This window comes from Mobula birostris, chromosome 31, assembly GCF_030028105.1.
Source record: "Mobula birostris isolate sMobBir1 chromosome 31, sMobBir1.hap1, whole genome shotgun sequence".
Taxonomy (NCBI): Eukaryota; Metazoa; Chordata; class Chondrichthyes; order Myliobatiformes; family Myliobatidae; genus Mobula; species Mobula birostris.
In genome coordinates, this window is record NC_092400.1 from 23193597 (window position 1) to 23220805 (window position 27209).

General features: G+C 44.4%; 1 protein-coding gene across 2 annotated transcripts in view; it reads left to right on the top strand.

Moving 5' to 3' along the window:
- The window catches only part of emid1 (EMI domain containing 1), a 431206-nt gene that overhangs the window by 3419 nt on the left and 400578 nt on the right, over positions 1–27209 (top strand). For both annotated transcript variants that reach the window (XM_072247702.1, XM_072247703.1), the window contains exons 2-3: positions 10140–10256; positions 12416–12519. In XM_072247702.1, coding sequence (XP_072103803.1) covers positions 10140–10256; positions 12416–12519 — 221 coding nt within the window. The remainder of the gene's footprint in view (positions 1–10139; positions 10257–12415; positions 12520–27209) is intronic.

The following is a 27209-nucleotide window of genomic DNA, read 5'->3' on the forward strand; positions in this document are numbered from 1 at the left end:
ACATGATTAGTCTTGGTATTTGTTTAAATCTTTGGGATCTCGATGAAAACTTTTTTTTAAAAAACGTTTAAGCACTTTAAGGTGCTGGTTTTAACAATGATGGCGCCTGTCCTTGGTAAGGTAGTTGTGAACGGCCCGATTACCTGACACTGGAATCTGACGGGAAGGTGTTGCTGCGGGAGCCCAGGGCAATTGGAAGATTAACCATTTTGCATGGTGGAAATAAGACTAAACTGCAAAAAACGGAAATTTAAAATTAAAACAGAAAATACTGGAAATAGTCAGCAGGTCGGGCAGCATCTGTGGGAAGAGAAACAGAGTCAAGGTTTCAGGCTGAAGGCCCTTAGTTTGCACATGGTTTCGTCAGTGTTGTTATTCCTGACAGATTTAACTGCTTCATTTGGTACCAGCTCGTTTGGAAAGCATGTTCTGGAGTCAAAGCAGGAGATTTATCTGAAAAGTTCAGAATCTTCAAAGACCTTTTCCAGGTCTATGCTGAGTTAACTGATTTCGGCAGTAACTGAGAAAATGGTTTTAGCTAGACATGCAGCTGAGTGCATCAGCCTTGCCTTTATTTAGCAAGCCCTAAAGAATAGGGTTTGGATAGGCCTGAATTATGATACTGTGTGCTGTCAAATAGCTGTCTGGATTTCCTCATTTTGGACATGCGAAGCAGCCTAATGGAGTGGGCTGACAGGAACTTGGCTTTTGGCAGAACAGGAGCACAGAAGACGGGAGTTAAGTGGTAGACAGGGGAACTTTGTCCTGGGAAGAGAATTACCTACACACATGCTTGCATTCACATCTGTGTTTTGGAAGAGATTTGAACACCTCGTGTTAGTATCAACCACCTCCCCCCCCATCTTGTAAAAGCAAATTTAATGTTGCAGCTCCATGATGACATGGCCCCTGATACCCTTCTTTAAAAAAAACAGAGCATTAGCTGGCTCCTATTCTTCAGGAGTCTAGGGTCAGAGGGCACAGCCTCAGAATGGAAGGATGCCTCTTTAGAACGGGGTTCAGGAGTTCCTTTAGTTGGATGGCGGCGAAGCTGGAATTCATTGCTGCAGATGGCTGTGGAGGCCAAATCATTGTGTCACAATGGGAGGCGCTGGTAGCGGACCCAAATGCAAGACACAGACACTGAAGTACAAGGAACAGAACTTGACTTGAGTAGGGACATGACAGGATACAGACAAGGAGCAGGGACAAGAACGCAGACTTGGGCTTGGACCCCGAGCCAGAGACTGGACAAGGACCCAAAACCTAGGTCTTGCCTCGGGCTCGGGCCCCAGAACCAGGCATGGACGTGGCATGACTGCAGGACTGGAGGCTTGGAGACAGGCTTGGGGTCTTAGGGCTTGGAGGCAGGCTTGGGGTCTTAGGGCTTGGAGGCAGGCTTGGGGCTTGGAGACAGGCTTGGGGTCTTGGGGCTTAGAGATAGGCTTGGGGTCTTAGGTCTTGGAATGCAGAGGCTGATAACTCGGAGGCCGGAGCTCAGAGACAGACTGGGAACTGTACATCAACATGGAGCCAGGACTTATCCTTCAAAAAGCCGGGACTCATCTTCAACACGACACCAACATGAGACAGGACAGTACATAGACATAGAGCCGGGACTTATACCTAGACAAGCCAGAACTCAACTTCATCTCCACACCAAGAAGGGACAGGACCATCCGTCGGGTAACGGCAGAACGGCCGGATTTACCCAACAGAGGCAGAGACAAGACAAGACAGATCCCCCGCAGGGCAACGGCAGAACGGCCTGACTTACCCCACGGAGGTGAGGACAAGAAGAGACAAACACCGAAGAATGACAGACAGTTCCATTGGCGATTGAACAAGACAGTGGAGCAGGCAAGGTATCCAGACAGAGAGTCAGGTGAGGTATCCAGGCAGAGAGTTAGGCAAGGTGGGGAAAAGACAGGGAGGGGAACAGGACAGTCCAGCAGGGATTCCCTGGTTTGCAGAGGTATTTATGTCTCAGCCCCAAAATGAGAATCATGTGCCCACAACAGAAACTGGGGAAAACCAGAAACCCTGGAACAAGGAACTATGGACCGGACTATGAACCGAAACACGGACTTCACAGACCGGACTATGACAGTACTGCCCCCCCCCCACCCATGGGAGCCTCCTAGCGACCCAAAAGGCTTTCCCAGACTATGAATAACACGTGCAGGTGGGGGAACATTGAACAGGAGAGAACCAGGAAGGCGAGAGTAAAACGACAATGTCTGTGTTGCTGGGTCCAAGTCTGGCTGAGATGTTCTGTCACAATGGGGGGCACTGGTAGCGGACCCAAATGCAAGACACAGACACTGAAGTACAAGGAACAGGACTTGACTAGAGTAGGGACCTGACAGGATACAGAAAAGGAGCAAGGACAAGAACGCAGACTTGGGCTTGGACCTCGAGCCAGAGACTGGACAAGGACCCAGAACTTGGGTCTTGCCTCGGGCTCGGGCCCCAGAACCAGGCATGGACATGACATGGCTGCAGGACTGGAGGGTGGGGTCTTGAGGCGAGGCTTGGAGACAGGCTTGGGGGCTTGAGGCTTGGAGACAGGCTTAGGATCTTGAGGCTTGAGGCTTGGAGACAAGCTTGGGGTCTTGGGTCTTGGAATACGGAGGCTGATAACTCGGAGGCCAGAGCTCGGAGACAGACTGGGAACTGTACATTAGCATGGAGCCAGGACTTATCCTTCAAAAAGCCGGGAATCATCTTCAACACGACACCAACATGAGACAGGACAGTACATAGACGTAGAGCCGGGACTTATCCTTAGACAAGCCAGAACTCAACTTCATCTCCACACCAAGAAGGGACCGGACCATCCGTCGGGTAACAGCAGAACGGCTGGACTTACCCAACAGAGGCAGAGACAAGACAAGACAGGTCCCCCCGTGGGGCAACGGCAGGACGGCCTGACTTACCCCACGGAGGCGAGGACAAGAAGAGACAAACACCGAAGAATGACAGACAGTTCCATCTCTGCATTGGCGATTGAACACGACAGTGGAGCAGGCAAGGATGGAGGGTGACTCTAGTTTAGTGTGGTCAGAGACAGAGTGGCTGACGAGACCTGTGTTAGATCAACAAACTCTTCCACAGATGAGCCAGGGGGTGACTGACAGAGTGGCAAACGGGTATTTCGTGCCTTCCTTCCATCTCTTGAGTCTTCTTTATGCTCTCAAAGTTGTCAATATCATTCTGAATCTTCTTTCTCCATTTCTGAGCAGTCTTGGGCCAGAGATTTCCAGGAGGATTTGAATACATTGGTGAATGTCTTGTTACATCTGCTGTGCAATGCTCTCCATTGACTGAAGTTGGAATAGCATTTGTTTCAGGAGTTGGACGTCGGGAACGGGAGTGATGTGACCAGTCCGGTGAAACTGACCATGATCAACTAGGCTATGTTGATCAACCCTGAGAATGATAACATTGGTTCAATATTCTTTCCAGTGAGGTTGCAGGAGACAGTGTCAGGGGTAACTTTCCAGTCTCCTGAGATGCTGCCTGTGTATAGTTCGGTTCTCAGCAGCACGTAGGAGCGAGGGATCACTACTGCCTGATAAAATCGTAGTGCCTATGCTCCAGAGTCAAGGCTACTCCCACCTCAGTCAGTGTACTGCTGTATGAGGACCGTATTTCAAAGCTCAAAGTAAATTTTGCTATCAAAGTACATATATGTCACTGTCACACCTCACTACGAGGCGTGGGTAAATGTGCCCAACGAGGGTCGCCGGTTGAGGAAAAAGGTGGATGGTAAGCTGCAACAGCACGTTAGTGCAAGGAGTTTTATTTAGTGCCCGGAGTAAAAATGCAAAACTGCCCAAAAGTGTTGAAGAGAAAATGTATTTGCAAGTAGACAAATGAAAAACAAACATGAGTGTACAAAAATGTGCAAGTATACAGAGACTTTCTCCACAACGCACTTTGTCTTCAACTTTCCGACAGAACTGTCACCAACCGTCAACTCCAACCTCCACACCTCTCTAGCAAGGTCAGACTGAGGGTGTGGATCTGCCTCCACCTGGCCTAGAAGGACCAGGAAATTCTACTGTTGATCTGGGGGAGTGGAGGTTGGTGGGGAGATAATCACGTGACCAGACCATAATAGTTATTTCAGATGCAGAACTGGAGCATTTTAAAGAGGGTTTCTAACATCCTACAGTTTTATTCCACAACAAATGCCTCAGTTAAACCCATAGATCAGTGTCCACATGCTCAGATGAATGTAAAAGACTAATACCTCCCCACCAGTGGTGCTGCCTGTGTAGGGTGTCGTGCACATGCTCCCACTAACCCAGGCATTAGTTTAACACACCACAAACTGTCCCTTGGGTCACTTGGGGCCATTCTGCTGTCTACAAACCGATGTAACGTTGCAAGTGAAAGTAAATGAATACTTGTGTCTAGAATCCTTATGCTTATGAGTTATAAATTAGTATGGCACATTAACTGAAGGGAACTGTTTTGACTAGCCAAGCTAGAGATTGTTTTACTGTTGGGTGTGTGAACGGTGAACTCCCCAGAAGTGCAGAATGGGAGGGCGAAGTGTGTGAACGACTGGGGAAACTAGATCCGGGACAGAACGAGGAGGAGTGACTAACCGGGCAAAGGGGCAAGGTTAGCAGGAAAATTAGGATTGCCAACCTGTTCTGTTACATGTTACCGTAAGCCACCCTGAGGTTCATTTTCCTGCAGGCATACCCCAGCAAATCTATAGAATAGTAACTATAACAGAGCCAATGACAGATCAACCAGAGTACAGAAGACAACAAACTGTGCAAATGCAAATATAAATAAAATGCAATGAATAACAAGAACTTGAGATAAAGAATCGTCAAAGTGAGATCATTGGTTGTAGGAACATTCTGTAGTAGTTATACCCTTCTACTTAAGAGCCTAATGGTTGAGGGGTAGTAACTGTTCCTGAACCTGGTGGTGTGAGTTCTGAGGCTCCTGTAGCTTCTTCCTGATGGCAGCAGCGAGAAGAGAGCATGAGTCAGGTGGTGGGGGTCCCTGATGCTGGATGCTGTTTTCCTACGACAACGTTTCATGTAGATGTGCTCGATGCTTGCACTAGGTTTTACCCATGACGTACCGGGCCAAAATTTGTGCATGCCCAGAGTTAGAGCTCCAAGATGGTGCTGAATTGTTCAACAAAGCCTATGAAGGGATTAGGGTTTCAAAGTCTTCTGTCAACCTGGCCCCGCTGTACCACAATGCCCTCGGACAATAACAGTTCACAACAAGAATGGAAAATGTGGATCAGTTCCCATATCTCAGGAGCCATCTCTTGGTGAAGACAGAGATAAAAGAATGAAATTCTGCACTGATATCAATGCACTATCTCCATGCATAATTTGAAGAAAAGGGTAGTTGAAGATCAAGACCTCAGAGCTGACACGTAACCCGTGGTTTACCAGACCTTGGTGAGCCCTTCCCTCCAGTATGCTGGTAGAATATAAACAGGTATTGGTTAACAACTTCTTTCTGTTCAGTAATAGTCTGGCTGATATTATTGTCCAAACTCACATGAAAGGAAGATTATTGAGCTCAACCGATGGCTGGTCATTTTATTTGCCAACTTCCCTGGCACAAAAAAACGCAGTGCCATTAACCTGGAGGAGAAAAGCAACACTCTTTGAAAGGGGCTTTGCTGGTTGTTCTGGGGTCTGCGAATACCTCGCTTTCTTAGAGGGAAATTAGCTTGCCAGGAAGTGTGCATTTGTTCAACTACCCCTCCACCAGATCTGCTCTCCTGGGCACCTCATGGCCTCCCTCACTCTCCTCTTGGCTTCTAGGCACCAGCCAGCCAGGATAGGCCTTTTCTCCTTCCCTACTCAGCGGCCCTTCCTGAAGGGTCTCGGCCTGAGGCACTGACTGTTCATTCTCTCCATAGATGTTGCCTGACCTGCTGAGTTTGTCCGGCACTTTGTTTTCCGATAGCCAGCTTTGTGCTCATCAGCAGGCAGGAAATGGAGAGCAAAGCAGTTCCTGTGTTCAGATTCAGAACCTGATTTATTTAATAGCTGTACATTGAAACGTACAGTGAAATGTGTTGTTTGTGTTAAAACCCAACACAACCTAAAGACGTGCAGGGGGCAGCTGGCAAGTGTCGGCACACATACTGGAGCCAGAACAGCATGCCCACCGGGTTCAGCAGAACAACACAAGTAACAAACAGCAAAACAAGCCCCTTCCCACCTGCTCACTGGATCTCCATCTCCAGTTCCTGGACACAGACTCCCAGACGTATGCAGTGTGTGTGTCTAACCTCCAGTCCCTGGCCTGGACTCATGGACTCAGCAAAATCGGGACTCTGACCTCCAGACACGCCGACCAGGGGATTTGAATTTAGGGCAGTGACCTTTGGATTAGCCTACTTTGGTCCACAACCTTTGATCTTCAGCCTCTGGGCTTGCTGATCCTCGGATTCGATCTCAGGGCTAACCAATCACGGTGCTTTGACCTCCAACCCCATGACCTGCTGACCTAGGGGTCACTGGCCTTTGTGCCTCCTGCCCACACAGAGTTCTGACCCCAGGACTCAGAATTCACCAACCTTTGGGGAGGGGGGTGATCACCAGTTATCATCCTCAGCACCCATGGTCCTTGACCACAGGAATCGTTTTCCTCGGCCTCAGCAACTGATGACCACCAGAAATTGCTGGCCTTTGACCTCATAGTAATCCAGTCTGGAATCTGACCTGCCTCTATCCCTTCACTTACTGCCGCTGACTTCTAACTCTTCCTTATCCCTGTCTCTAAACACTAACCTGACCTCGAATTCACTAAAACCCTCCATATGAACCTAAAAAAGCAACGACATCTGAGCCAAGAACTTGACGGACATCGCAGCTCAGTGCCATTTTGACCAGAAGCTTGAGTGTTCAGTGGGAACTCTGGTGCTGCTTTCTAATCCTCAGAAATGCGCCGTCTTTACGCCTCTGCCTAGACATTCTGATTACAAGGGTGAGAAAACTGTCACCAGGCCTGATCACAATCTCTTTCAGTATCGGAGATCCACGCTTTCCGGCTGAGGACACTGGATAGAAATCAGTACTGGTTGGAGTTCCACTTCCCAGTCCAAAAACTGCTCTTTGGTGTCTGCTACAGACCAGATATACTGACAAAAGTGATTCTGTCCAAACCATCCTTATTAATGTTGAATCGTTAATGGAGCCAAATATGCTCTTCTGATTTACCTGTTTGCCCGAATTTAGGCCATGTTGCAGTTTTCCAAAGTTCCACTTTCTAGAAGGGTCTTTGGAGAGAGGTTATCTCTCTCAGGGTACAATTGGCCCACTGCTGCTCCAGCCCCAGTGATTATTTCAGTGGAGTTAATATGTAACTTGTTCACCTCTTGTGCCATCTTACATACTTACTTAATGAGCATTACACCACTGGTGCTTAGGGCAGCAATCAAAGTCCTCCATCTCTCTCTGTCTTTGGCATGCCGCCGCACACAGATTTAGAAGCTGTTTCCATAATAATTGTTTTCTGACCAGTCAGGGTTGCTCGCCCCGAGATGAACCCCCGAACCTGGACCACTCTCAGTCTGGCCTCTGCCCTTTGACCTGTTTGGTATGGGTGACCCTGCCAACGGTATGAAGCCCCTGACTCCAGCCAATAGAGCTCGCCGGGTCATTGAGGCACGCAAGCCTCCAAACCCTAGGGCAAGGTTGCGGTCCTCTTGGAGGTATTCTGCTGACAGTGACGTCAAAATGCACTTAACCCTGTATTGGAAATGTTAACTCAGTCATGTTAAGAAAGAGCTGGAAATAGGATGCTATGAGCAATTTCCCACCTCAGCTATTTTTCAGAACTTTTGCTTGATATTTTTATATTCATTCACGGGATATGAATGAGCAGGTGTACTGAAATTGCCCATCTATATACTTTAAAGAGAGTGGCAGTAATCTGCCTTAACTGTTATGGATTTCATCAAAAATCTACAGATTAGGGAAAGGTAGTTCCAAAATCCTAACTCATTTGAAAAGATTTCATCTCCGGGTCATGTTGGGCTGTGATTCGGAGTGGCACTCGTAGCTGGTAAGTCTCTGCAACCCTGGGCATCCTGGGCAGGAAAGGTTTCAGGTCTGGGGAGTGCTGGCAGGGAAACCTGGATGAGTTGCGGCAGTGTGCCTTTCAGATTGACCCGTTGGAGCCAATAGTGGTCAGACAATGAATGTTCAGGGTATTGGAAGGAGTACAGACCAAGTGGGCTGTATTGTCTTGAATGATGTCAGGCTTCTATTTGTTGTCAGGGTAACACTGATCTTGGCAAGAGAGTATTCCACCACACGCCTGCTTTGTTCAAAGTACATTTATTATCTAAGTATGTAACCTCGAAATTTGTCTCCTTACAGGCAGTCACAAAACTAAGAAACCCAATAGAACCCATTAAAAACGAAAACAGTCAAACACCCAGTTTGTAGAAAAACAAAAACCAATCATGCAAGCAACAAAGGAAAGCAAACGACTGGAAATTCACCAAAGTGCGTCCATAGCCTGATGTCATTCAACACTGAAGCCAATCCGGTAGCCTGTTAGTTGCAGGCCACGGCCTCAGCTCAGCGTAGAGATGAACAAAGCTCGAACTGAACCAGCCCATCCCTCACCTTCAGCTCCGACACCCTGATCTTTTCATTCTAGCCTGGTGCTTAAATTGTCCGAACCGTGGGTCATTTTCGCTCTTGGATCTGGCCCTACCACTCCCATACACTCTTGGGCCTGGGCTTCAGCCTGTACCTGACCTTTCCAATTCAGCCCAGTGCTTAAACCAATCAATGGTTTGTATTTATTCTGTAGGGTTAGGAAAGGAGTGGCCAGTTGTTCACTACAGAATATCCAGCATCTGATTGGCTCTTGTGCCAAAAAATATTTTGTGTGACTGGTAGCCTATCTGGCCAACAGTAGTCCAAATTCCCCTGTCCCTAGGATGTTGATGATGAGGCTATGGAAGGTCAAGAGAGGGAGTTAAGACTCAATGAGAATTGCTTGGTAATTATTTGGTACAAATATGACTTGTTACTTAGCAGCCCAAGCTTGAATGATGTCCAGCTCTATGGATTCATTCTCCTAGATGCAAGTAATTTCTCCGATGCCACACAGTCATATGAAAGCTTTGACGTCAGGGATTGTCACTTTCCTGTCTTCCGAAATTCAACTGTTTCGTTTGAGAATGAACAAAGGCTATGATGACATCTCATGCTGGGTGTCCCTGCTAGAACCCAGCTGAGCATTAACGGGCAGATTTCTGGTGAATAAGTGAGGCCGTGGGAATACCGGATTGAGGATGCATTTGAGTGTAAGAAAGCCAAGTACCAGGAGCTGGTAACGCAGTGCCAGGGACAGGGTAGGGGGCACAATACGAGCCTATAGCGTTGCTGTGTAGAGCTAGTGCTGGCTGCTTGCTGTGTGGAACCTACTCTTTCCTTGGCATTAAGGAGGCTGTGAAGAAAACAGCCATAAGAGCCAACACAGAGGCTGTTGAGCTAGTCTGTGGATCAAGAGGCGTGGCCTGTGGGCCAGTGCTGCTGGGACACAAACCAGGGCCTGCTCAACCCTGGCTGGGTCGCCTGGGCGACAGCGTCTGACGTTGAAAGCCCCAAAACACACGATGACCCCAGGTTACATCACTGATGAAAAGTCCCAGCATGTCCTAGGATGAATCTCGGCAGCTTTCAGCCCGCCAAGATGTCTTCCATTATTTTGCTGACCTCTGAGAGCTGGTTGAAGGAGCTTGGTTGCTCTGTACCTGGGCAATTTTCCACATTCTCAGTCGGATGCCAATGTTGCGGCAGTACTGAGACGATTTGGCTAGAAACACAGCTGAATCCAGAGGGAACGTCCAAAGCACCAGAACCAGGATATCACCTAACCTTAAAACTTCGCTGAGCCTCAGTGATCTCAGCTTCATTTATGAGGACGAGTTTAATTGACTGAAGCCCATCTTCTACCGCAGTTGGGAATCTGATTGGAGATAATCCTTGGGATTGCAAATGCTTTTAGTTGTTCGGCAAGATGCATTTTGTGAATAGCGCTGATTTATTCTTTGAGTAATATTGTTTTTTTTAATTTATGCAATGATTGTTACCTTATTTACTTTGCTTTATTGAAAGGAACTGGTGTCCTTACACACTGACGAAGACGGTGTCCTGCCAAGTGCAGAATGGGACCTACGTGCAGAGGGTTTATCAGGGTTGCAGATGGCCGTTGGGGTGTCCCGGTGGGATAAGGTAAGGCATCAGTGCTTTGATTTGTCCACTGGTACGTCTCCTTTCTGACCCTTGCATTGATCTCCCTAAAGACTGGCTTCAAACTAACAGTTACCTTTGGCTTTGCTCATTCGAGTGCTGCTGTTGCCTCATATTCCTGACTTGCTTCTGTGTGTGGCGTGGTGCTTTGGGTCTTCAGGAACTGTGCCTCATGCTGCTGGTCCCCAGCCCCTGATCTGCCGCCTTCATTCCACCATTTCTGTGGCTGATCCACGGAGTTCTTGAGTTCCTGACGATGGAGGTTCAGGGATGATCAGACTGATTGATAATCATCATGAACCAGCAAATTGAAGATGGAACTTGAATTTATAAATCAACCCCTCAATAATTATACTTATTTTAGTTTGGAGATACCAGCATGCAAGCACACCCATGCAGCCCAATGAGACCAAAGTTCAAAGTAAATTTATTATCAAAGTACATATATGTCACCATAAGACAACTGCGCTACTCCAAAGAGCACTATACGAGGTTGTTCTTACCCTCAGCCATCAGGCTCTATCATGAGCTGGGGAAGTGAGTCCCTACCTCCTGTTAAACTGTTTGAGACAGCTTATTTTTTATTCTTTCTTACTTCTCTTCTAATATTTGTATGTCTGTGCACTGGTAATGCTAGTATGACACTGTAATTTCCTTTGGGATTAATAAAGTATCTATTTACCTATATACAACCCTGAGATTCAATTTCATGTGGACATAGTCAATAAATGTATAGAATTATAACAATAACAGAGCCAACGAAAGACTGCCCAACTAGGGAGTTCAACCACGGTGCAGAAGACAACAGACTGTGCAAGTGAGAAAAGAAGAACCAGCATTAATAAATAAATAAATAAATAAATAAGCAACATATATTGAGAACCTGATATGAAGAGCCCTTGAAACTAGGTTCATTGGTTGTGGCAAAATTTCAGTGACGGGGCAAGTGAGTGAAGTTACCCCTCTGGTTCAAGAGCCTGGTGGTTGAGGGGTAGCAACCGTTCCCGAACCTGGTGGTGTGAGGCTCCTGTACTTTCTTCCTGATGGCAGCAGCGAAGAGGGAGCATGTCCTGGGTGGCTGGGGTTCCTGGTGATGGATGCTGCGTTCCTGCGACAGCGCTTCATGCAGACGTGATCAATGATTGGGAAGGCAGTTGCATAAATGTGACCAATTAACCTACTGACCAGTACGTCTTTGGAATATGGGAGGAAACCAGAGCACCTGGAGGAAACCCTTGTGGTTACGGAGAGATCGTATAAACTCCTTACGGTCAGCGGCAGGAAATGAGCCCAGGTGGTTGGCGCTGTAATTGCATGCTACCATGATGCCCTGAATTTCCCTCCCGAACCCCACTCCTTCTCTTTCCCATTTAAAAAAGCCCATAAAGGCTTCCTCACTTGTCTTGCTGCGACTTCTCATTATGTTTTGCTGAATCGGCAATGAGGCTTTTTAATGCACGAGAGGTTGAATTAAACTGAAGGTGTTGCATTCACCTGGGCTCTGTTGAGACACTGCTGCTTAGTACAGAAGAGGGAGAGGGAGAGGGGAGGGGGAAGGGGAGGGAGAGGGAGAGAGGGGGAGGGGGAGGGGAGGGAGGGAGAGAGAGAGAGAAGGAGAAAGAAGAATAGGAGTATAGGAGTAAATGTGCAGGATGAGTTCTGTGCTCCAGAGAAGCATCTTTCTTTGATGCCTCTGGACCTGTACTCATTGGTGTTTGGAAGAATGACGGGGTATCTCACTGAAATCTCTTCAATATTGAAAGGCCTAGATAGGATGGACATGAGGAGGGTGCTTCTTTCAGTGGAGGGCATATTCTCAGAACAGAGTACGCCCCTTTAGAACAGAGATGAGGGGTAAATGCTTTAGCCAGATAGTGGGGCATCTGTGCAATTCATGGCCACGGGTGGCTGTGTTGGCCAAAACCTTGGGTATATTTAAAGTGGAGGTTGATAGGTTTTTGATCAGTCAGGGTGTCAAAGGTTACGGGGAAAAGACAGGAGATTGGGTTCAGGGGTATGATAAATCAGCCACTATGGAATGGCAAAGCAGAATCGATGGGCCGAATGGCCTAATTCTGCTCCTATATCTTATGGCCTTTACTTACACGTCTTTTCCTTCTCCCTTTTTAAACACTTCCCAGTTACAGGGCCGTGATTCGCCCGACGTACAGACTGACCTACAAAACGGTGACGGTCATCGAGTGGAAGTGCTGCGCTGGATTCCGAGGGAGCAGCTGTGACGAAGGTGAGCTACCGAGGCCCTTGTCGCGTGATGAATGCCTAGACTGAGATTGCCTTCACGTGCTGACGAGTGAGAGAGCCTTCCAGTACAACACATGCTGCCTCCACTCAGGCAGAGATTAAATGCCAAATCAGATTCTGGAGCAGGGAAAATTGATTCTGAAACAAAACCATCAGAAGTGTTTTCAGAAGGCCGGGCCTGCTGAGGTCGAGGTTTTTATGTTTCCTCCTTCTAAAGGTTGAAGTATATTTTTGGGTGCTGGCTAAATTCAGACCAGAATGGCTCAGATCTGATACAAATCCACCCAGACGGGAAGTATACTAGCCGCAAGCAGTTCATTTACATAATCATTCACAGTCCTGTCTGCAACATTAGCCTGGTACATGAATATGATTTAAGAGATATTGTGAATTAGGTAGAATTTAAAGATACATTAATATCCAGAAGACTTCTTGTCTCTCAGTACTGGTGGCTTCTTTGTTTACTTACAGTTTGTACATTCCTTTGAAGGATTGAAAATACATCCTAATTTGTTATACTTACTGCCCGCTATGCCGCTGGCGTTGAGGGCAGCAATGAAGGTCCTTCATCTCTGGTGGTGTTCAGGGCTTCCTTCATCGTGTCAGTAGCTTCCTCTCGATTTTCACTACTGTCCGACATGCAAGTCCCAGGTGGATACTCGGGAATACAATCACACTCAGATGTAGAAGGATTCTTCATTGCTATTTCGGTAACAATTTTTTGTCTTCAATCAGGGTTGGACCACTTTTAGTCTGGCTCCTAACCTTTGACCTGTTTGGCAGGGGTGACCCTAGCAAGAGGCAAAAAAGCCCTGACTCCAGCCCTCATAGCTCTCCGAGTCATTGAGGCATGCAAGCCTCCAAACCCTACGACAAGGTTGCAATCCTCTTGGAGGAAACTTGTTCTACTTGTATCAAGACTTAGGGGATTGCTCAGTGCTGACAATCTCTATGTGTGGACACAAAAGGGACGCTGGACAAGTGGCAGAGCAGTGCGGCCACCGTACGCTGAGCGCTGAGCTACACAATAGTTGGATCTGAGAAAGGTGATCCAGTGAGGCTCTCCTGGAGATGTAGGAGAAGGTAAAAGGTGGCGAACAGCAATGTCTTAGCAGCCCTCAGGTCTCTGTTGAATGTTATACACGCACTTATAAATGCTGACAAAGCAAGCACTTCAGCTGCTCCCTACTGACCCAGAACTATTTGAGGAAGTTGAGAAGTTGGCCTCCTTCATTAGTTGGGCTGGAGGCCAAGGACTGGAGGTCTGGCAAGTGTGGGCGACTGAGCGTAGGTATGTTTAATGAGAGGCAGAACCGAACTTTACTAGATTCTAAACGTCTCTTTATTCACTTGGAAATCAGGAAATAAGTGTTCCGTTGGAAATGGACAATCATTGGTTTAATTTGTTTGACCACCAATTCTGTTTATTTGATGATAAACAAGAAAAAATGTTCCACTCTGCATGACAAGGTTCATTACTTTAAAAAGCATTAATACAGACTGCTGCTTTTGAAATCGATGTGGTGCAATTTCAGTGCAAAGGCATAAGTGAGAGTACTTTGCATCAGAAGATATCCCTCCCCCGATCTGTGCACTTTGAATAAGTTGTAGTTTGTACCTTGTAGCCAATTATTTTGACTTTATGGTCCATTTTCTGTAATACAACAAGATCTGAACAACAGATTGAAATGTGTATTAATAGGGAAGCACTTTGCCTGAGGCTTCTTTCTCCAATCTTGATTTCTCCTTTTAATTTGATTCTGAGAATTTGTTCCAGCCTTTGTTTCATGTCTTAAGAAAAATGGCACTACTTAGAGTCATAGAATCACAGAACAGAAACAGGCCCTTCGGCCCATCTACTCTATGCCAAACCTTAATCTGCCTAGACCCATCGACCTGCACCCAGAACATAGTCCTCCATACACCTCCCATCCATGTACCTAACCAAATTTCTCTTAAGCATTGAAATCAACCCCACATCCTCCACTTGTGCTGGCAGCTCATTCCACACTCCCTCCACCCTCTGAGTGAAGTTCCCCATCATGATCCACTTAAACATTTTATCTTTCACCCTCATTCCATAACCTCTAGTTGTAGACTGAAAGTCAAAGTAAATTTTATTATCAAAGTACATATATGTCATCACGTAAAACCCAGAGATTCATTTTCCTGTGGGCATACTCAGCCAATCTATAGAACAGTGGCTATGACAGGATCAATGAAAGATCAACCAGAGTGCAGAAGACAACAAAAACTGTGCAACCTCAGTCCCGTCTAACCTCAATGGAAAAATCCAACTTGCACTTACCCTATCAATACTCCTCATAGATGCGGAGCAGACTCAATGGGCCAAATGACCTACTTCTGCTCCTATAGCTTATAACTCTGTATACCTCCATCAAATCTCTTCTCGTTCTTCTACCCTCTAAGGAATAAAGTCCCAACCTATTTAACCTTTTCCTATGACTCAGGTCTTCAAGTCCTATCAACATCCTTGTAAACTTTCTCTGCACTCTTTCAATCTTATTTACATCTTTTCTGTGGCTAGGAGACCAAAACTGCAGATAATACTCCAAATTATGCCTTACCAATATAGCTTCAACATAATGTTCCAATTCTTGTACTCAATACATAGATTTATGAAGGCCAATGTGCCCAATGTACCCGTGAGTCATTTTCAAGGAATAGTGGATCTGTATTCCCACTTTCAAGGAATAGTGGATCTGCATAATAGTGAATCCCTCTGTTCTGCCACACTCCTCAGAGCCCTACAGTTCACTGTGTAAGATCTACCTTAGCTGGTGTTCCGAAACTACAGCACATCACGCTTGTCTGCATTAAGTTCCATTTGCCATTTATCATCCCATTTTTCCGGCTGGTCCATATCCCGCCGCGAGCTTTGATAGTCTTCCTTGCTGTCCACTACAACCCCAATCTTGGTGTCATCTTCAACTTCTCTTTCTCTCTTTTTTTCTCGGTAATTTATTTTTTATTGAAGTTCATCATCAAACAAAACTACAACTTTTCGAATCTAGTTTAACACAACGTCATCCAAGTCGTTGATATAGATGACAAACGACAATGGATCCAACACCAATTCCTGCAGCACACCACTAGTCGCAGGCCTCCAGTCAAGGAGGCAACCATCTCCAACCACTCTCTGGCTTCTCCCACAAGGCCAATGTCTAATCCAATTTACTACCTCATCCTGAATGCCAAGTGACTGAACCTTCTTGACCGAAATCCCATGTGGAACCTTGTCAAAGGCCTTGCTAAAGTCCATATAGACAGCATCCACTAGCTTGCCTTCATCGACTTTTGGAGTAACTTCCTCAAAAAACACAGTCCTGATAAAGGGTCTTGGCCTAAAACGTTGACTGTACTCTCTTCTATAGATGTTGCCTGGCCTGCTGAGTGCCTCCAGTGTTTTGTATGTGTTCATAAAATTGGTTAGACATAATTTACAATGCACAAAGCCATGTTGACAATCTCTAATCAGTCCCTGTCTATCTAAATATTTATATATCCATTCCTTTAGAATACCTGATGCCAGTCCCACCAGTCTATTATTTCTTGATTTATTCTTAGAGCCTTTTTTAATCGATGGAAGAAGATTAGCTATCCTCCAATCCTCTGACACCTCACTCATGGCTAAGGACCGCTCCAATTTCTGCACTAGCCTCTCAATGGGCTTGAGGGAACACATTGAACTGAAGCCCCCTTCCAGTTCAGGTGTAAACTGTCCCTTCCGTACAGGTCCCACCTTCCCTGGAAGAGAGCCTAATGATCAATAAGTTGCGATTATCTGCCAATTTTCAGATTTATTGAGAATTAATTACATTATATATATAAGATGAACTTTCGTTTCTGTAAGTAAGGTCTTTGAGTAGTTGTGTTTTATGTAAACATTACCTGTGCACATGCACAAATTAAATGCTTTGCTGTTATAATGATCATAATCTCTTTACGAGATTCCACCTTCCAAATATCTTCAATTATACTTGTATTTAGATATAAAACTCTCCATTTTTATAACTAGTTTATGTGTGTTGTTTATTTGTTTTGTAATAATTACCTAACTGAAAAATGTGTTTCATCAGATATCACGCCACTTTCCTCTGTTGAATATAATTGTTCCCTCAGGGGCTACATGTAATTACTCAGCTGTTTAATTCACCTCTTGCTATAGGTACTAGATTACTTAGTTACCCTACCTTGCTCCACTTTAACTACGTCCAGATAGTTGCATTACTGCATTTTTGGGCAATTGCCCCATCCTGACATTGTCTTCTAACTCCACAGTACCGTGGAAATCATTGCATTTCAGCAGCCTCTATTTCTGTTTCACCTTGTTTGATAAACACACAACAAGTACTTTGCTTTTGTGATGGGGGGGGGGGGTCTCTATATTCATAGCTAAAATTTACTCCTGACAAAGGGTCTCGGCCTGAAACGTCGACTGCACCTCTTCCTAGAGATGCTGCCTGGCCTGCTGCGTTCACCAGCAACTTTTATGTGTGTTGCTTGAATTTCCAGCATCTGCAGAATTCCTGTTGTTTGCTAAAATTTAAGTCTGCATTGTGATTAAAAACATATAAAGGAACCACAGGATCACCACTGGAAATTGTTTGATACAAATCTGTTTTGTTAAGTTGAGAATTTGGTTGTTGGCCCATCTGTGGTAAATCTTTGTTTTCATAACAATTGTGTTCCCTTTATCTGAACAGTTTGTTTCATTTGAGTTTGGAAAGGTATTAAGATAGACAGCAAAATAGATATTGTGGGTGAATTTGATGCATCTCTGTGATCTGGACACAAATTGACTTTTTCCCTCAGATTAAGTCATCACACAAAATCGTGGTGTTTTCATGAATTTCAATCCTGCTTTGCAATAAAGACTACGAAACTCCACATCTATTTGCCCACATCATTAGTGATTCGGTCTTGTTGTTCCTTTCCATGCCTTGTGGAACTTTGGGTGGCAACCTTGCCATTTCTTTCACATTTGTCTGATTTTTTATGAGGCCGAGTTGCTAGCTTGGCACTCAATACAGTACGGATGGAAAGCGTGAAAGGAGCGGCCGGTTTCGAACCCGGGACCACTCGACTCGAAGTCCAGTGCAGATACCACTACACCACAAGCCAGTGTAGTGTTCTTGTTTTGATTTGTATTTGCCTGAGCTTATATTAGACACCCAGGGGCCACTTTATTAGGTACACCTGTACACCTGCTCATTAATGCAAATATCTAATCAGCCAATCATGTGGCAGCGACTCAGTGCATTAAAGCATGCAGACGTAGTCTAGAGGTTCAGTTGTTGTTTGGATCAAACACCAGAAGAAATGTGATCTAAGTGACTTTGACTGTGGAATGATTGTTGGTGCCAGATGGGGTGGTTTGAGTATTTTAGAAACTGCTGATCTCCTCGGATATTTATGCACAACAGTGCCTAGAGTTACAGAGAATAGAGCAAAAACCAAAAAACACCCAGTGAGCAGCAGTCCTGTGGGTGAAAACACTTTGTTAATGAGAGAATTCAGAGGAGAATGGCCAGACAGCTTCAAGCTGACAGGAAGGTTACAATAACTGATATAGTCATATGTTATAACAGTGGTGTGTAGAAGAGCATCTCTGAATACACAACATGTGGATGGGCTACAGCAGCAGAAGACCACAAGCATATGCTTAGTGGCCACTTTATCACCTACATTGGGTACCCAACAAAGTAGCCACTGAGTGTATACAGAATCATAACAGCTCAGCCAATAATCAAGATACTTCAGGATAACTTTTTTGTCACTTGTAGATAGAAACATGCAGCAAAAAGCATCATTTATGTCAAATCAAAGCAGGAACGATTGTGCTGGGCTGCCCAGAAGTGTGGCCACGCTTCCAGCACTAACATAGCCCGCCCACTGACGAACCCTAACCGCACGCCTTTGGAATGTGGGAGTAAATCAGAGTAAGTGGGGGAAACCCACGCAGCCATGGGGAGGATGCACAAACTCCTTACCGACAGCCACTGGAATTGAACCCAGATCATGCAGCTGGAACTGCAATAACGCTACGTTAACCACTATGCTATCATGCTGCCCACGGTATCTTACAGCATTAGGTAGTAGAATCGTACAAATCAGTCTCCACTTTGGATGAGATTCTCCGCAGTAGGGGTGGTATAATTGGAATAAGGATCCCAGGCTGCGGAGATTAAAAATTGATTAAGTTTTATCCCCTGATCACTATGCATTGTAGCTCATATACAATGGAAACTGGGCAACGAAAGGATTGCTTTAGAAATGGAGCTTCTGCAACCCATGTTAAATTGTGCACAGTATTCAAACAAGCGGGCGCGCAGTCAAATCTTCGGTAGCTAAGATGACTAATTCTTCAGGAGTAGGAGATTGATAGCAGTTGTGGGAAAAGAGCAATTAAATGGGCTAACCAAGAATCAAAGGAATAAAGTTTTGTTATGTGTTAAACTCTTGTGCTTTCTCATATCTATACTTTCTGAAAAAATAATTTGTACTGTGCGATAAACAAGTATAATATTAAAATCAATTAACTTATTTGCATTTTTTATTTTTGCATTATGTTTTTTTTGTTAACATTCTGAATTTTGATCGTGATATCTGATGTTAGTGTATATAGTTCTCGTAATGTTGGATTGATACCACTTTAAGAATTGTACCCCGTAACCAATAATTTGGTCGTTTGTTATGTGCACTATCGTATGTTGTAGGTGATCATGCTCTTTCCATGACCATGATTATTCTTGGGAAATTTTTCTACAGAAATATTTTGCCATTGCCTTCTTCTGGGCAGTGTCTTTACAAGACGGGTGACCCCAGCCATTATCAATACCCTTCAGAGACTGTCTCTCTGGTGTCAGTGTCGCATAACCAGGACTTGTGATACGCACCAGCTGCTCATACGACCATCCACCACCTTGTCCCATGGCTTCATGTGACCCTGATTGGGGGGCACTAAGAGGTGCTACACCTTGCCCAAGGATGATCTGCAGGCTAGTGGAGGGAAGGAGTGCCTTACACCTCCTTTGGTAGAGATCTACTGCCACACTGTCACCATAGTTGAAACTACAGTAGCATCTCTCAGGGGTGTGGGCACGTGGCCAAGTGGTTAAGGCATTGGACTAGCGACCTGAAAGTCGTGAGTTCGAGCCCCAGCCGAGGCAACGTGTTGTGTCCTTGAGCAAGGCACTTCGACGGCACTGGTGCCAAGCTGTATGGGTCCTAATGCCCTTCCCTTGGACAACATTGGTGTCGTGGAGAGGGGAGACTTGCAACACAGGCAACTGCTGGTCTTCCGTACAACCTTGCCCAGGCCTGAGCCCTGGAGAGTGAAGACTTTCCAGGCGCAGGTTCATGGTCTTGCAAGTCTAATGGTTGCCTTATCTCTCAGAGATACAGGTTTTGGGCTGCTCCATTTCCTCAAGCACTTAGAGGCTGGGGAAACAAAAGAATTGGAGTTTAAGCCTCTCACAGATGTCATGGAGCGTACTCCACTATGGATTGGCAGGTGGTAGAGCTGTGTCTCCACCCTGCGACCCTGTTACCAATAATGGCTCTATAATTATAGCAACAATATTCTGTGTAGAATGTTCCCAGAGACTCTGTGATTAACATTTGTTTACCAGAGCTCTGTTTAGCCCTGTTTACCATACCCCATTATTGCAGACATCCTGTGCAACATGACCTTCACTTCTTATCTGGATAGTGTGAGTGTATAATATTACGTTAATTTTTGCACTACCATCTTGTCAGTATGAACTTGGAAACTCTGTAATCCTTGACTTATAATCTTGTACATCTTATTTTTAAGGTACTTATTTTTTATTCCTTCTTACTTTTAATTATAACTTCTCATCTAATTTATTCCTTCTTATTTCTCTTCTGCTTATTAGTTCACATAACCATTTATTTTGCAGCATATTAGTGTAAAGCAGAGAAAGGTACTGAGACAATTCAAGTGTTAGCATATACTTGCTGCTCCACTACTGGAAAAGGTAGAGGTCCTTGGCCAAGAACAGTAACTTTGAGTACTCTGTGATACACTACTCACTCTTCATATGTGAATTTTCCCGTTTCCCACTTCCCACGTAATTCATTGTTCTGACATTCCTGACGGAAAGTGCCAATTTTTTTTTTTTGCTGAATTGTGGGCAATTCAGTGGTTTGGTCCTCTGCTGGCTGGGATCTCTGCAATACTTTAATTGCAGGAATCCTCAAGTCAGCTGAGGGGAAGGCTATCACGTCATTAGTCTGGACTGGACTCAAACACAAACCCCAGAGCGAAAAATGAGATACTTGTCAAGACCCACTGCTTTTAAACAAAAGCATTGCTGTGGTTCGGGGGCAGAGAGATTGGTATCTGGACTTTCCAGAAAGAATTTTATAGTTTTAGATAACACTCATGACTAGAAACTTAATGTTTACTTGGACTGGAAAATACAGAATCGGTGATTAGCATCCTGTTCCTTATGCATTCCCCTATCAAGATATTGCCAGTGTTTTATTAACATCCCAAAAGCATTCAAATATTCAGTATAGACGAAATCACCAATGAGGTGTGTGGAAAATATTCTGTTGGATTAGAGTACTTGTCATTAGTGTCAATATGGTGGCAAAGCATAATATAGTATCCAATGTTCCCTCTAACTTTTACAGCTGTGCGGACCAACCATTTTTCTGAGCAGGAAATTTTTCCATGGCCTGAAAACTCCGCAGCACTTTAAATGTTTTTTTTTTGTAATCTGCGTATGAAACAAACACAAACCACAACTCGTAATGCAATTAGGTGATGTCAGGCAGTCAAAACAACTAACGGGCACAATGGCAAAAATAAAATGTTTTGGCTAGATGGCATTAGCATTCTGTGGGCCGGCGGTTTATTAACAATGTGCCGCCGACTTCCACTCTGTGTTTATTGTTACAATTTGTAACATTGTTGTAACATGAAACGTGGACAATGTAAAAGCTTTGAAGCTCTGAAATGTTTCAAAGTAAAGGTTGCAGTACATATATTATTTAGAACATCTAGGGATTATATACATTAACACATAATTACAGGGTATTTCACAATAATATTAATGATTTCAAAAGTATATTTGCTTAAATTCTAAATTATATAAACATAAAGTTCTGTTAACATTATATAAAAGAAAATTCCAGCTGAGTGGCAACGAAGGCTATGTACATGGGAGTATTTCAGTTACTGTGTGGTTGCACACCCACGCTGCTTAGAGGGAATAGCTGTAGTATCAGTACCACCTGGTGACTGAGGTAGATTCCTTGTCCTTCTCCTGTCTTTCTAATTATCCCTCCTGTTATTGCAAGTTTGATATTGCATGGCAGAACAATCCAAGGGGACCATAGCCAGTAAAGTACAGGCATATTCTGACTCAAAGTGACAGTGACTTCGAGCTGATAGTGAATTGCCTGAATTTCCATTTGCAACTGGAATGCCTAGAAACCAGACAAAATAAAATCTATGGAACAATAATGGAAAGAGGAAGCAGATAACATTACATATCCATCAACTACTTAGCCATGCATTCGGATCTGTTTACGTTGAAGGAGAAAATACAGATTAGGAGTAGGAGTAGGTCACTTGGGCTGCCTTACTACTCAATAAGATCATGTCTGATATGATTGTAATTGAAACTCTGCATTCCACCGACCTCTGGCAACTTTGCACCCCGGTTTAATAGAATCCATCTCCCCATGCTTTAAAAACTACTCAAAGGTTCTTCCACCATTCTTTGCAGAAGAGAGTTCTAAAGATTCATAACCCTCAGAGGCAAAAGTAATTGCCTTATATCTGTCAAATGCTTTCTTTTCTCACTATCCCACCTGTTCCACACTTCCTATTTTTGCTTAGTTTCTTCTTTTTGAATGGTAACCACCAAGTTCTAGAAGAAGCATCCCCTTTAAATCTGTCAATGACAAAATCTCTCAGGATCAAGTCCCCTTTCACTTTTCAAACTCCAGCACTTAGTACATCCGATATTTCCTCATAAGGCAACCCACCCATTCCAGGTATTAATCTGGTAAACATTCTCTGAGCTACTTTCAATGCTTTAATATCCTTCTGTAAATAAGGAGACCAAAGCTGTGTGCAATACTCCAGATGTGGTCTCACCACTTCTCTACGCAACTGAAACATAACCTCCCTACATTTGTATTCAATTCCAAAAGCAATAAATGAAATATGTGTGGCATTGACAAAGAGAAAATATTAATTTAAATTTACCGTCAAAGTAAAAAGAAATGTTTGGTGCATAACTATCCTCTCAGAATTCCTTTAAGTGTTTCTTTAGGAATTTAGTTACTAACGTAGGCGGAAGACGTTGGCATTTTTGGGAAGGCCAGGAAACTACCAGTATTCTGCAGTCTGGATTTTGATTTAAGTAGATTAAACCACAGAATATTGCTTTTATTAAATTAGTGTGGATGATTTATAAAATACTTGCAACTTAAGTTATAATATTACCTGCTTTTGTGAAACTTAACAGTTCAAAGCCTGCGGTGTTAATTGGAGGGATATGGAATATATTCTGGAAAGCAGTTATGACTCAACAGGCTGAATATTAACTTCTCCTCAAACGTACTACACTTTGTCAACCAGCGCCAACCTTTCCTGTGGATCTGTCACCAGCTCTAAACAATTTCCCTTTTGAGCAATCTACACTACACATAAGTTCTATTTTGACTTTGTTCCGTGCTTCTTTAATCCTGAAAGTGGGTGGTAGGAAAATAATTCAAGTGTTGTCCTTGGTGAAATTTTCTCTGTGGGAAGCAGGGAAACATTTCTGTCTGAGCTGAAACCAAGGAGGTGCTGTTGGTGTTGTTTCATTCTGGGTCAAGAGGGATAACAGAAATTACTGGAGAAACCACATACAAATCCATAAATATCGCTCGAGCAATATATATGATTCCCATAATCCTTTGGTTACACTGAGAAGTCAAACAAGACCAAAGACAGAAATGTGAGCCAAAGTGGTATTAGAATTTATTACCATTTTTTAGAACAATTTGCAGCTTTGTTTTGTCCTACTAGTGTGAGCTTTGCTGTTTTTTTTTTGTCTTCTTAGCAGTTAAAGAGTTCAGGCGATGTGTTGCTATTTCTTATTTTTTCTGCATTATAATTTTGGATTACACTTCAAGTTTTAACTAAACTTTAAGGCAATATCCAAGTGTTAAATAAACAGTTTAGAAAATAAATCAAATACAAGTTCCCATAATGTAATCACTTCTCAGTACTTAATTAGGGAAGATTTGCTTCTAGGTTTCTGCCAGGGGCCGTCCTGTATGCAGTGCCTAACCCAAAAGAGGAGCACTTGTTGTCTCTTCCTGTAGTAATACCCTCTGTCTCTACTTCTGCCGTACTGCTTTGTTACGACAGCGGCATTATCTTCCTGTTTGAAGATACATGGGTGTTGCCAATTCAGGTTCTACTTACTTAGTGCCCGTTATGCCTCTGGTGTTCAGGGCAGGAATAAACTTCCTCCATCTCCAGAAACCAATTTTGGCCTTAGTCTTTGTGTTGCTTAGGGCTTCTTTTATTGTGCCAGTAGTTTCCTTCGATTTTCAGCCATTCAAGTCCCGGGTGAAGACTCAAGAATACCGCTGTACGGAGATGTAAAAGCATTCTTCATTGCTGTATCCTTAACAATAATGTTTGACCAGTTAGGGTTGTTAGCCCTGAGCTGTACCCCTGAACCTGCAGGCCTGGTGGACTACTCTTAGTCTGGCCTGTGCCCTTTGACCTGTCTGGCATGGGTGAACTTATGAAGGGCCAAAGTATCAGGCCCTGACTCCAACCAGTGTAGCTCCCGAGGACATTGAGGCACCAAAGCTTCCAAAGCCTATGACAAGGTTGTGGTTCTCTTGGAGTGAGGGTCAATGCATGGCAAACTCACCTCCGAGGCAAAGGTTGTGGATTTATTTCTCGGTGCGGCACTGTATTAATAGGGAGGCAGTCAGCAAGAGTTTCGTTGACATAAAAGCACATTGGGACAATGTGAGGTTGCAAAGAAAGCTCTAGGGTGGGGGGGTTCCCAACCTTTTTTATGCCATGGACTTACCATTGAGCAACAGGTCTGTGGGCCCAAGGTTGGGAGCCCGTACTCCAGAAATATTTCCTTCCTTTGTACCTTTCCAAATTTCCAAGGGAGAATAAATCTCTTAAATCTGTAAAAAGCTACAGGTACTAAATATATAGGAATGCAAAATTTAATAATGCAGTTTCATAGTCCAATGCTTAGCCCCTTAGCTGGGATTCAGGGATTTTGAGCTTTTAATGAGACTCAGGATCATCCATTGTACGTGGAAGTATTGGGCAGATGCTGTCTAGTATCAACATGATGGCTGTGGAGCTTGTTGTAGGGGCCAGAGGCTCAGCTGTCTTACGTTTAGCCGGTGTGCCTGTAAGTGCTGCTACTAGTCTCCTTAATTAGTTTGGTGTTTCTTTACTTCCTTGAACGAAGCCGAGAGTCCAGATGTTCTGCGCTGGGGGAGAACAACTTATTAAACTGCCAATGCACAGCAGGCCAGCATTGGTTCTGTGTGAGAGGTTGCTGCTGTTCTGCAGTGGCCCAGATGTGGATGCAATAAAACAGGCCCTGCCTGTCTAACATGCGCGAGGGTCCCCCACTCACTTTAGAGGAAAGATATCCGCCAAGCCCGGAGGAAGGAATGTGGTTGACTCGGCGGTTGTGGGTGATTTGAGGCAGGATCTCGAGGGTTGCGTGGGAGTTGTGGTTGGGCCCAGAACATGGTGACTGGAATAATATTTAAGCAACACACACACACACAAATGCTGGAGGAACTCAGCAGGCCGGGCAGTGTTGGGAAAAGAGTGAATAGTCAACATTTCGGGCCGACACCTTTCATCCGGACTTCAGGTTTATGTTTGCGCTTTGGCTGGGATGCTCTGCTAGTTGGTCTGACGGAGAAAGAGATGCAACTGGTTAACCTAAAGGGCACCCACCTTCTTGTAGCTCTGATGTCAGACTCCACAACGATGGGCCTTATTGGGCAGGTCAATATCCGCGACACTCACTGTGGCTCACACCTCCTGTCGGCCAAGCACACATGAGTGACTTTCCCAGAAGCTGGATTTAGACTTGTAGTGCGGACTGTTGGATGTCGTTGCTTATGTCTGGGCATCTCCCTGTATTGGCTCATGTCCAGCCAGGATCTGGAAACAACTGTGAACTCCACAAATATCAAAGTCAGGACTTGATCTGTTTCCTGCTAAGCACTTGGCTGTAAAATATGGTAACACCACAAGATAGGATTCCACTAATTGGATGCATCTGCCGGAATCCTTCACAGCGCTCACGTTTGAACAATGAGCTGGACCAGCTGTATATTCAAGTGGAGCCCACAGGCATGTCCTCCCCGGCTCTTGAGCTGTCCAGCAGCATTGTGAATAACGTTCAGGAAAGGGAGGCAGCTGTTGTTTCTCTGCCTGACCAACCAACTGCAGACTGGGCTAAAACTTGCCACACATCAGCCTAGCCCTGTAGGCACTTCATGATTTTCATGGGGGACTTCAGAGATGCTTTAACACCAGTAGACCAGTGGTTATCCCAAACTTTTTTGGGTTGCCGCCCCCTTTTCTCTCAGGATACATCCCCAGTGTCCCTTTCTGGCCATTACATAAGAACTATAAAGAATTTTGATTTACAATGCACAGTGAAAGAAAATAGAAACTGTAATTTCAAGGCAGTGACAAATAATTGCAAAAAAAACCCACATATATTTAAAGCTACAACTAAAGTTATTTACTTACTTAATTACAGTAAAAGCTATTTTCATAACATTTTTACCCCTGTGTACATTAGTAGTCCAAGTATTCACTACTTGATTGCTTTTTTGCCTTTCAATGAGATAGATGGGCCTGGTGCAGTGATATCAGCTTCTCAACATCAGCCTGAATGTCACCCTGAAGGAGGTTCAGATCCCCATATTCAGTACTTTGCAGACTTTTTTGTTGCTTTGAAAGAAATTGGGCAATTGCCCTGAAACCATACTCCACCAAAGGCAAGAAGTAACGTCCAGATCTTTTTACCCAGTGCAGGGTAGCATTCAGAGATTTATTTCTCCAGCCAAAAGTCTTGCATGATTTTTTGATCATTGGCTTCAGCTTGAAGTCATTTTGTAGTGAGATCAGTTCTTCCCCCATCCTGTTAATTCCTCATTACAAGTGTTCAGGAATAGATTTATTACCCAATCTGGAACTTGGATCGAGAGAAGAAACTGAAATCTCATTTGACATGCAAGTGGGCACAGTATGCTTGAGGATCATCATCTAGAATTCTTTCTTTCTTTCCCAACTCGGAGAGACTCAGTAATCTGAAAAGGTTGTGATGGCCAATGTTGCACTTATGTAGGGTTAACTTGGGCAGAAATGACTTTGATAAGATTCACATCAATTCCTTGCAATCGAAGATTGATTTCATTAAACTTTGCAAATAATTTTGACAAATAATCAATGCCATGTCAACCCCAAATATTGACTCCCCTTTTGTATCTGTTTCTAGTCCCCTTGCAAAGAACAACTCTTGGACCATACCTTCATCTCTTATGAAGAAAACGTAACCAATAGGCAAAGATTCATTGCTTGGTAAAGTTGACTCGTCCAGCTGC